The sequence below is a fragment of the Leuresthes tenuis genome, unplaced genomic scaffold (genome assembly GCF_036924035.1).
Source record: "Leuresthes tenuis unplaced genomic scaffold, fLeuTen1.0.hap1 SCAF_13, whole genome shotgun sequence".
NCBI lineage: Eukaryota > Metazoa > Chordata > Actinopteri > Atheriniformes > Atherinopsidae > Leuresthes > Leuresthes tenuis.
In genome coordinates this window covers 9,897,731-9,910,375 of record NW_027325367.1, presented here as the reverse complement: position 1 = coordinate 9,910,375, position 12,645 = coordinate 9,897,731, and the positions used below count along the sequence as shown (strand labels likewise).

Here is a 12,645-nt window from a genome sequence, read left to right as displayed (position 1 = left end):
GTCAGGACTCGAACACAGCAGTTCAAAACGAATATGAAATGCTGCCGGGCTCTCAATGCCTGCTGAATTTTTTGTTTGCGATTTATTATTTTTTCAATTAAAGATGTTGTTGTGGCTTTCCATGGCTTCATCATTTCCTCCATGGCACCTTTGCCTCAGAGGCAGTTAAAGGAACACACATTTGACCTTGATGCCAGCTATTCAAACCTGTTTACACTTCTCCTGCAATTTCCCATAGATAATTTACCTTTGAGAAGCATATCACCACTCATCGCACGTTGAGATATATAAAACCACCGCTCAGGCGAAGGGAAGGACGACACACAAACATTCACACACTGCCAGAGGAATTGGGTGGAATGTAGATCAGATGTCAACTGAAGCGCAGATTTCGGCCTGTAGAAAAGGGACATATTGCATTTCTGACTAGAATGAATGTGTGTGTATGTGCATGTGTGAGTGCATGAGATATACAGATGTACACTTGTCTTTCTTTAGGGGAATGTTAATGACTCTAAGCTTGGATCTATGGCATGAGAATACCCACAGCTCCCGTCTTTTTGCCTTACAAGTGATTTATTTTGCTCCACTTTTGTTTTTGCTAATGTGTGGTAAGAAATGGATACTGGGGTTTATGTTGGTAAATAAGTAGTCCATAGCTGTGTAAGTAGTCCAGTAGCTAGTATAAGTTACCCGATATGTGTGTATGGATGCACTTGTTTTTCTAAAGCTTGCCTGCACTGAAAACTGGGGGCCCACAAAACCTGTTGGAACCTAAATGCTGGACAATATTATTTCAAAAGGCTGTTTCAGGTTAAAAATTAACTTTAGAGTCATGGTTAGAATTAAGTACAAGTTGGATTGTTAGGTTTAAACTGTACTGTTAAAATTAGAGAAAAGATTAAGTTTTATGTCAATAGCAGGATCCCACAAATCAAGAAAAAATGTGTGTGTGTGTTTGTGTCTGTGTACAGGAATGTGAGCTGGAAAGCATGAATGGAAGTCTGAAAGAAGGCTAGATTTCATTTGGGGGTGTGAGTGTGTATGTTTCTGTGTGTGAAGCAGTATCTTTATGACAGAGGTGTCAGAATGGGGTTGAAAGGCTGACACAAGCGTCAGTCACCAGGTAATCAGAGACAGATATAAAGAGTACTTTGTGTGAGTATGTATATGTCCCTGTTTCTTATTGTACTCTACATGAGTATTGAGGGCTACTTTGAAGCAGTCTCCTCCTCCTACAGATGGACCAGGAATGTGCAACAGGTAGAGCTTGCAGCTGAGACTGGGGTGGCCTCATATCTGGTTTCAGACTCAGGATTAAATACAGTAGCTCTGAGCAGTGATGGAAAATGAACTGAGATTAAAGCAGAGGAGAAGTGGTGTTTATTGGAACAAATCAGCTTTGCGTGGGTTAATATCAACTGTCCATCAGACATACACAAACGCCTTTTTGTTCCTGTTTAGTCGCTATAGGATTTTCAAACTGTGTGTGTGCGCACTGCAGCCTCCCACATCCACCTCCCCAGGCTGTTCCAGACATGCTTGTGGTGTGACATTGGGATTTCCCCTGTCAGCTCCATCTTTGATGTGGCTTCCATGTCACTAGGATCAGGAATAGAGGGTGTCTTGAGTGACAGCTTAGACACACAGTGTTAATTATTTTCAAATGTTTTTGCCCTCTGAAGGCGGTAATATGTCTCGGGCATTTATGTGTTTGCGGCCATGCATGTCTGAATAATCTTGTGCTGTCTCATAATGAACAAGTTTGTTTTGGACCTATTGTGATTTTATGTTTCTTTAAATTTGTGTTTGAATGTGCCAACAATTTAGGTTATGGTAATCTCCTGAACCTCACCCCACTGGCAAGCTCATTGCTCCCAACCGTAAGTGTGAGATCACTGGGCTCACACTCTGCTTCCACCTGCTCGGCTGCACTGTGCATAGTGTCATGTTGAGGGATATTACAGTAGTTTGCTTGTGCACTGTTTTCTCTACTTATACAGTATGTTCTGTGTTTTTTTCAAAGACTTAGACTATTTTATCACCAGCGATTTTGACAAACGTTGGTAGATTCTTCACTGGGAACTATTGTCCAAAAACAGCAAATTTGACTTGATTCTGAATTTTGAAGTCTGTTTACTTCCATGCAGAGATGAGAGCAGCTGTCTGGTTACCCGTTGAATCTAAAGGCCCTGGAAAAATATACCAAACAAAAACAAGTCTCTTCCTTGGTTTTGTGGTGGGAGTGGTGGAGTTGTGCAGCTCTTGGCGTTGATGGAGAATCCTCAAAGTAAAGGGGCCTGCCTCAGCCCTCCTCTCTCATCTGCCCCATTAACATCACACACACCTCTTGACATCTAAATAGCCCCCCCATGCTTGGAACGCAGGATCTCAGACTTTTTTTTTTCAAATCCCTTCTGGAAGGCTTTCACTTTTGACTGCATAGATCAAAGAAGATATTTCATACTCGTATGCACAGGCTCGTTGGTCTCTCAGATAATCATGATTACTCTTTAGAAGCCAAAAATGCACAGCTGTAGTTCAAATTTAGGGCTTTTCTTTTGGATGCCTGTTCCAGTTGCTGGGTGTGATCTGTTTCACTGTGACTTTTAGACAAGATAAGAATATGGCTCTGATACATACAGATAAATGACATTTCAGTGCTGGCTTTGACTTTGTATTTGGACTTTAAAATACATACTGTTGTCTTGTCTCTTTAAACTAAACTTTGGTCCAGTAAAAATAACATCCTTGGCATTTGTATCTTGGTTACCAAGAATTTCCCATTGCATACTGGAATGTTTTGCACTATAGCAGGTTCATGCACGACTTTAGTGATAACACACATGCATAGGGTTGAATGTTTTCAAACCAAATGCCTCTGATTCTGTGGAATGGTTCTGGCATAACCTGCTATCACCTTACAAGCACAGCTAAGAGCAAATCTTTGCATGTATGTGCGCATGTTTGATTGTGTAAGTCTTGAAGGATGTTCAGCTGAACACTTTATACTTAGAAATAATGTATCGTATTCTTCAGTTAACTATGTCATAGTGAAACGTATTTCTGCTGCAGGGAAAAGAACATTTACAGTAAATGAGTGCGTGGGAGAATGGTTTAAAATTCTCTAATGGCATCCACAAAAAAATCATTTGGTACTTTTTCATTCTATCACAGCATCACATTGCCTATCTATGACTAAGATTTAATGACTTAAATGTCCCTATCAATTGATGCATACAGGAAAGCAGGTGAGTCAGAGTGAAAGAGGAGATTAGAGCTTGTGACAAGTTTGTCCTACCATTGTCTTTGAATTCCCGGAAAGGTGTGCGTAGGTGGAAAACCAGGAAGAGTCTTTTGGAGATTTCTGTGGATGTACTTTGTGTGGATGTGTGTGTGTGTTTGCCAGTTGAAAACACTGATAGTTTTGTAAGACTGCCATCCAGAGCACATACCAGCATATACTACACTGACAATACACTCTGTCCACAGTTTTTTAGTCTGAATATAAGGGCTCCTTGACAAGTGAAACTTAGTATTAGGCATGAAAGCACATGACATTCTGTTGGATATGTTATTGTTATGCCGTTTCTTATGTGAGATGATGGAAGCATTTTAAAAGATCTTGAAAGCTGAGAAACTGGTACACAATTCAGCATTGATACTTGTAACAATCAGTTAGATGTTTACGACAGATGACAGATGTGACAAAAGCTGTGAGCTTAGATGCTGCTGGTACAGGTAGCATATCAACACACACTTTGAAAGCATGCAAGACAGAGAATCAAACAGCTGGAACCGATGTGTTCTCTTCCTTGAATTGTCTGTTTTCTATATTAGCAGCTAAAGTCAGTAACTTTTACAGGAAGTGGGTGATAAGCGACTCATTCAAGAACAGTACTTTTGTTCACATGTTCGTATTTGTGGCTTGCTGTATATGACCTCGGTCTTTCTTTCCTTTTGCAAACAGTCATCGGTGAGAATAGTTGACTGTATATAATTGTTTGTCCAGGAAACTCCTCCCTTTTTTCAGTCGCCACTTTTACTTGACTTTAGACCCTCTTTTCTGAACTATAGGCCTGTTCTTGTTTCGAGTGGGGAGGACAGAAGGGTGGGTGCACAGGCTTGGAAAATGGTTGAGGGTAAAGGTTAGAGGTAACAAGGGTTATTCATGCCCTCATGTGTGTGCATGTGTGTGTAAGACCGAGGACTGTTGTATGGTTGTCTATCTCCGTTAAAACCACTAATTAGAGCCAGAGGAGGTCAGACCCTTAGGAATTCTCTTTTTAAACTAAATACTGTGTATGTACGTGTGTATGCGTGTGTGCGTTTGAGTTAGTGGACAAAGACTACATGCATGTCTCCATCCTCTTGTATCACAAAGTCTCTATCAGTTTCTGAACCCCTCAAGCCCCACCAGTGTTCTGTAAGCCCCGTGGTGGACTAATCACCCTTCCAGGGAATCAAAGCTTCAGCTAATGGGGAGCTAACTGTGAGTGGACTCGCTTGTCAGGGAGGATGTTTTCATTTTGGCATACAAGCTCAACTAAGCCCTCTGAGATGTAAAAGAGAGGACGGGAGAAAATGAAAGCACATCGTGAGGAACAGGACGTTGTATTGAAGTGTCTTCACATAGACACAAATATGATCACATACACAGATTTACACTCGCACACGGATCTGCACAGAAGTCTTTAGTTGTAAGTTCATCTTAAAGTTTGGAGTTTTGTCAAGAAATATAGTTTTTTAAAAGACATCCTCTGAATGTTCATTCATAATAATTTAAGATAAGCAGCAATCAACAAAGGAAAAAAACCAAAAACCTTTCTGAAACAAAATATCAAATACATCCTAGTATCAGGCGCTTCTTTTTGTTACTTTTTAAAGTTCAAGGCCGAGAGCAGAGACTAACCAGCTGATAGGAATAACAACCTCCTCTATTCAATATTTCCTTGCTATATATTGTAAAATGCTGCTGCTTCCGACCTGTCCTCAGGACGCAGCACTGCATGTGATGCAAGGCAGTATTCAGATGATCATGATACACAGTCGTTCTGTTGAGTTTCATTGCTTGTTTTTTAGGGAGAAAATAGCCTTTTACCCAAGCTTGGGAGATGGAAAAAAAATTCAATTTAAGCATTCAAGCGCAGACGATCAGAAAGAATGTACCCCCTGTTGATTCTAAGGTTTTATCTATCAGGACATTGAAAAGAGTTCTTCAAATTACATGTCTATATAATTTGTATTTGTATTCATTTGACAAAACCTAAACTGGAATGCAGAAGCAGTGTAAAACACAGTGTATGTCCCTCTTCTTCACAACCTTAATTCATTAGTTCACTGAGGTCTGTAGGCCTTTATTTATGCACGGCTCTCCTAAGGTCCCACCATAGTATTTTTTTGTTGGGTTGAGGTCTGAACTTTGTCTGGATTCTTGCAACACCTTGATTTTTTTCTTCTTCAGGCATTATGTTGTATTTGTTGGTGTGTTTGAGATCATTGTCCTGTTGTATGACCCAGCTTCAGCTGTTAGACAGATGGCTTCACATTTGACTCTATCATACTTTGGTCTACTGAGGAGTTCATGGTCAACTCAGTGACTGCAAGGTGTATGTTCAAACCCAAAAAACCCTTCCACCACCATGTTTGACAGGTGATATCATATACGAGGTGCTGTGTTTTGTTAGCCATGATGCCATGTTTTTTTGTTTTTTTTTAGAGAAGAAGAGACTTTCTCCTGCAACCCTGCCAAACATACATGTTCAGTCTTTTTCTAATCATACTGTTATGGCCTTTAACATTTAATGTGCTGACTGAGGCCTGTAGAATCTGAAATCTAGCTCTTGGGATTTTTTCTGCTCTGTGTCATGGCCTCTGTTTTTGTTTGTTGCATTGATGTCTTTTTCTCATCAGATATTCTGGTTTGTTGGGATGTTCCAGATTTACTGGCGTGATTTGCCTGCTAAAGTTCTTGACTCTTGTTGTACATTCAATTAGCATCTGCTAAAGTTCTTATTTAGTTTCTAGTTCTCAGTACTCGTCTGTTTAAACAGGCTTTCTTTGTTGTTACTTATCATTATGCCTTGATACCCTCATTTTCCTATGTTTTGTATCTTGATCACCGTATTACTCCTCGGTTTTTATTGTTGATTGATCTTTGTCATAGTAGCTATCCGATGTCATTTAGACTTGCGTTTTCACCTGTGCTCGGTCTCCTGTTTATCTTTAGCTCAGTTTCTAAGATTTCCTGCCTTAGCAGAACTTTTGGTTGGTTTAAAAGAAAGTTTTGAGTTCTGATACCTGCCTGCCTCCCACTTGTCTAGTCTTGTGTTTGGGTTCTCCTACTCCCATCATGGATTTTGACACTCTGGAAATTACGCACTTTGACCCGGACGCTGAATTTACAGGGACACCCACTTCTGGGAAGATTGGCAAGATGAATGTTGTCCACTTGTGAATAATCTTCCTCTGTGTAGTATGATGGTTTAGAAATAACCATATAACACTTCCAGGATTGAGGGCAATAACAATTGCTGCTCTAAGATCATTGCTGATGTCTTGCTGACGTCCTTAACATTGTATTAACACACAGCTGGATGCTCCAGACCAGCAAATTGCCAAAACGTCTGCATTCATATAGGTCGTTACTCTTTCCGATGATCAGTTTATTAAGTACATTTAATTAGCAGCACCTGGCTGTTACTTAGGACCATTTTATACCCAAAGTATAGCAGAGATATCCGACTGCAGTGCTCTTTTATTGCTGATTTATTTAGTTACTAGTTGAGAAGTTTAGTGAGTTTTATTGACACTAACATTTTTTTATAGTCAAAAGTTGTTTTCTGGAAATATTAGAATAAGCAAAAATAGTTAAATATATAATTTTCTGACCTAGAATCTTGAGGTTACTTGAGACTAATTTCAAATTGCGGATGATATGAGTTCATGTGTTTGAAGTGACAGTGGGAACTGTGTAACCTTTGAGGTGTGCTGCCTCTTATCCAGTTTCACTCACTGGTTCCCACAGGCTTCCACCCCACTACATCCTGGTTGGGAATTCCAGTGTGTCAGCTCAAGCTGGGATTGTCCGGGTACCCATATGAACCATGTCAAAAGGGACAGACACTGATGCATGCTCACAACATGGAGAAAGTTCATGTAATGCTCACACTGTGACCTGGAAACATACATGATTTATTATACCAATTTTATTACAAATGTTAACATAGGCTAAAGTGTACTCTTTCTTAATTAAAAAGCAGGATTGAGCAATTAGGGGTCATTTCAAGAATTCCCATTGTTGACACAATGTATGACCACGAGATTGCCCTCATACTCTTCCTGACTGTGACATTTGACCTTTGACCCGTGCCATAATTTGTTGTGGCCTGTTGACGTGTGAGCCAAGTCTTAACCAAGTCGTTTTCCTTTTTTACTGAATTTTGTCTCGGTGAGGCCCACCAGGGGAGACAGTGTAACAGCGCAGTGTCCACTTTCAAAGGCTCATTTCCTTGTGTTGTTTTTGGAGGTTTAGATGGACCTTGGAGGCCTGAGAGGCATCCATGCGAAACCAAAGGCCCATCCACATTCCCGCAAGATACTACATGACGTTCCTTTGGCTTTATTTGTGGTCCTCACCCTTCTGTTTAGCTTCACTTATCATTAAGTGCTCTCAATATTGTATTTATAGTTTCTGAAGCATTTGCCTCTCACAATGAATTAGCACTATTTGTTTTAAAGGTCCACATTCCGCAATCAGCCTCATCTGTGCATCCACACTTGACCCCCCTGATGATGAGAGCTGCAGATGAGAGGTTCTTGAGGAGCTGGCATGCGCTTAGTGATGATGCATAGAGGCCCATCTATTACTTTGTCTGGTCTCCACACAAGCACACTCATCTGCTGTATCAGGTATCCTTTTGACAATGTATGGCTCCAGGAAGGTTTTTCCTATGTGGGTCTGATGTGGACAGAGGTTTCACCATGAGAGCTGAGAAGGGAGGGAGTGTGTGAGTGTTAATGTCTGTGTGTCCTTTGTTGTTGTTGTGAAAGAGCTACAAACAGGAAGGTGGAGAGTGTTTGAATAACATTTTCAAACTTTGTTTTTGGCAAAATATTCTATAAGATCAAGTTAGCAGGAATATGTATCTTGTCACATACAGAGTTCCTTTTTAAAATATTTAGAATAAATAAATAATCAGTTAACCAATCAGTCAATGAATCAATGTGTCCATGGAATAAATAGATATGGTCATGAAATAAAACCTGAAATTTATCTTTTTTTAAGATTGTTATTTCCTTTTGCCAAATAATTTCCAATTTCTTTACATTGAATGTGGTTATCTGGCCAATCAGTCAAACAAAGCAACAGCATCAGTCACAGGTCAGATCAACGACAGAGCTTATCCAATCCAGTGGACACGCTGGAAACTGGTACTGCAGCTCTGCCTGACTTGATAAGATACCCATGATCCTTCGTTGCAGTATCAGAGATGAAATCAAAAGAATCATGAAATAAATGCAGGATTACGATTTCCTTCAAGTGACAGCGTGTTGTATGTAAAGAATTCTTTAATGAGCTATATAAAATGTTTCCATTTGAATTATAGGTCTGTATCCCTGTTTAAAAATCTGCACTGCTATGAACATGTAAATAAGGGTAATTCTTCATTTCACGGGTTCCTCTAATTTCCTGCTTAGATGTCAGTGGAAACAAAGACAATGTTTGCTTTGAATTCTAGCAGCGGAGAAAAAAACATTTGTATTTGTGAATGAAAAATTTTAATAATTTTCAGGCACTGCTTAACATTAGGACAATATATGTTTTCTTTGCATATTTACTGTAGGCTATCATATATATGACTGTTGGAAAAACAAGGAAGTCAGCATATTTTTTGGCCCTTTGAGTTTGAACATCACTCAAATCATCCAAATCATTAGACAATCTTTTCTTTCTTTCTTTTCTAACTGATCGTGCCAACTCTTCTTCATCGTGGCAAAATATTCCAAGGAAATTGATCATATTTTCGTTAAAATTATTTCACTTGACTAGAAAATGCACTGAAGGTGATCAAAGCACACTGTTATTTTGGTTGTCAGGTTGTTTGTCTGATGAAAAAATATGTTCTCTTGTTTGTCAGAATGCCACTCATCTGTGGCCCTGCAGGTTCTCACTGCTCGCTGTCAGGGAAAGAAAAGTTGCCTGGTCCGAGCCTCCACCAGAGACTTTGGAGATCCATGTTATGCTGGCACCAGGAAGTACCTCAGTGTCATCTATACATGTGGTGAGTCACAAATCACCCTATCAGAGGGCTTAATTTTTTTTCCACCAGGGGGTGATATTCACTAACTGATCTAACGTATGAGTGAAATTAGTGGCACAAAGATTTTATTACCAGAAAATATCATTTTCACTGTATAGAGGAATTAAAATAATTTTTTTAAAGTGTTCCTTAAATGTGGATCTGTGCTCTTGCTTTTGAGCGAATGAATATTTTTTTTCAGTTAAGGATGAAGTGGGAATGTGCTTTAATAGCTTTTCAAGTTATTCCCAACCCTCCCAAATGTTGTTGGGCTTACATCTTTTATTTTGTCCTTGTATCTATAGATGAGGGAGAAATGGGCTTCCTCCTTTATCTTTACCCCACTCGTAGGTTAATCCTGAACTGTTAAGGCTACAAGTCATTAACCACATGCTTGAAGGCTGAAAAGCACACACACACACACACACACACACATACACACATACGTTATCCAGATGCCTCAACCACCAGGAATTGATCAATCAGCACCATGGCATGGAACCTCTCAATTCTACCAAAACCACTGGGTTTAGCTTGTTCATGGGATTTTTTAGTTTTACTTTTAAGGTCTAGATTTTACTTGATTGATATCTGTTCTGAAAGTCGTTCTTTGGCACCACTTAGGTATGTAGATTCATATGTGTAGACTGCATATTCTGCTTTTCTGCTACAGTTCTTTTAAATCCTTGATTCAGTCTGTGAAATGTATCTTGATGTTCTGATCTGAGTTTATGGCTTGCTTAATGTCTAATATGAAGATCGTCCACCTCTGCATCATTAACCTCTAATTACATTCAGATAAAAATCCGTCCTATCCTTATCATAGTTGCAACCAGACAGTGTAAGCAAAAAAACACGGACTGTCCAGCTGTGTTTATGCAGTCATTTGGCCTGAATGTCTGTCTGGCCACGCTTATCTGTCATTGATAACACAACAAACTGTCCTAACAGCTCTGGTGCTGACTTAGCTTGGTAGGTGAATGAGTGCTTGCAAGTCTTAGGAACAGAACCAGGCAGAAAGAGGATGGACATGGGATGGTAGCACTTATGGGAGGGACATGCTATGACGGATGGGTATTCATGGTTGCGGTGGGTGTGAAGAGGTTAGAATATGAATAAATCTGCAGTAGACATGACGTCACTGTTTGCTGAAGGCTCTCGCAAAGTGGTAATTTTGGGCGATTCTCTTTCAATGGTGAGTGACTGTGTGTTGGAATAGTAGATGGAGAATGTCTGTCTGCTTATGGTTGGTAATATTTATATGAATGTAAGTGGTTGTCTGAGAGTTTATATCCCACTAAATGGTTTGTATGGGTCACACTGCCCTGAGGTGGTGTTTTTCTACTGTGAATCTTAGACTGTCCCAAAAGGAAAGCTGTTTTAGAGGCTTGTGCAGCCTGCCAGGAACATAATAATTGAAGCAACAACGTTTTATGAGTGTATATGTTTGTAGGCATATATATATAAGCATTAGGCACAAGTGCTTATTGATTTACTGTATGGACTTGTTATCAGCCTCAGCTTTCCTGTGATTTATAAAGCTGCTGAGCTCCAGCTCTTTCCTCACACAGCCTCAGGGATGGACTCCTTTCTCAGGAATAACACAGGGGCAAATGGCCTGGAACCTGCCATCAGCCTCCCAGCAGATTACACACACCCCACACAGCCGTCGCAGTCAGGCTTCATTTACATCCTCTCTCACAGGAGGAAGTCCCCACGGTTTGTTTGGCAAAAAGTTGCTTCAGGACTATTTTTGTAACATGAAATGGAAAATACATTTGTAGCAGTACATTGTGTAGAGCAAAGTATTCATGATTTGAATTTGGAAATATTGACTTTTTATTGTAGCTGCTGGAGACTGATGAATAATTGTGCCTGGCGCACTTTCCTCAGCGAGCAAACCTTTTAAATGTCTTCACTGTTATACTTTGCTGTCAAAGTGAAGACTCTGGATTGAGAGACTTCATCACTTGGTAACATGTCATTTTCCACTATATTTGATTAAACATTATTTGTTCTTCATTTTTCAAAAACATAAACAGAATGTAAAGGTTGAAAAATACACCCTCTGATTTTGCATAATCTAAGGACTTTTGTTTGATGGTAAGGTGTATTTTGGGTCATTTTGTTGGTATTTTAGCTGTCAGTGGGAAAAAAACTACAGTGGTTGTTGCATGCTGCTTCTGCAAGCATATGGCTCTGAGTCTTAGATCACAGCGATAACTTTAAATGTACCAAAACATGGTTTGACGACATTGTTGCTAATCAGATTATATCAAAAACAATCTTTTCCCTCCCTCATGACTGTCTTTGTGTCAGTCCCAGAGTCCAGCCTCACTAACCCAGAGCACAGTACCTTTTCCAACCCAGAGCACAGTACCTTTTCCTCCCCAGAGAGTCATTAAAACCTCTGACTTTATATCAAGATGGGGAGGCCTCTTTCCTAAACTTTCCCCCCAAAGCTTTCCATCAGGTGTGTTCCCTGTTGTAAAATGGATCACCCAAAACTCACAACACAGCCTATTTTGGGGGTTTATGGAAAGTCTAATGAACTGATCTAATTGCTGAGTAGGAAATTGATTAATTATGGCATTTAGCCGGTTACCATGTGATCTGGGGCTGTAGTAGGGGACTCCACAAAACACACCACTCAGGCATTTCAAACACTGAGGTTGAAACCTCAGACTGGAAATAGGATCCCTAATAAAATCCTGATGAAAGTCCATGGATATATGATGTATGTTTTCAGATAAAGAAATGATAACACTGCTTTGACTTTTGGACAAGACAAGGCATCATAACTGTTGAACAAACTTGGCAGAATCTTTATTTATTTAAATATGATGATATATTGTAGTTGATATATTTATTTATATCAACTACAAGAGTCTTTTGACATAAAAATGTGACCTCATGGTTTAGTGGTAATTGTAGACATTTAGCATTTTTAGAATTTATTATGAGTTAACGCCTGTCTGTACAACATACAGTAAGCCTGCAAATACACCATAGACTGTGTTTAAAAACAGAAAAGCCTTTGGGTCTGAATAGTGAAACCAAAAAGGAAGTGTCTTAAACTTAGTGTCTATGTAAAGGTGAAAATTACCCTACTTTTCACTTGACTTGTTTTCTCAATAGTAGATATTTAGTACAGCACAATGTTAAAACTATAAATTATGCTCTACACTGAACAAAAAAAAAAAACAAGCCAAAGTCCACAAACCAACAGGTGACTCCACCATGGTGACCTTTTTCTGTTAGAGAGCAGCTTTTAGTGACGTGCTGAATGATGCATTTCTGTGCTTTTCTCATTTGTTTTTACTTGTACATGTGATTGTACAAA

General features: G+C 39.5%; 1 protein-coding gene across 1 annotated transcript in view; it reads left to right on the top strand.

The window, feature by feature from the left end:
• LOC140266679 (protein eva-1 homolog C) overlaps positions 1-12,645 on the top strand; it is a 74,956-nt gene that overhangs the window by 26,935 nt on the left and 35,376 nt on the right. Inside the window, exon 5 of the mRNA XM_072361748.1 lies at positions 9,141-9,284. Coding sequence (XP_072217849.1) covers positions 9,141-9,284 — 144 coding nt within the window. The remainder of the gene's footprint in view (positions 1-9,140; positions 9,285-12,645) is intronic.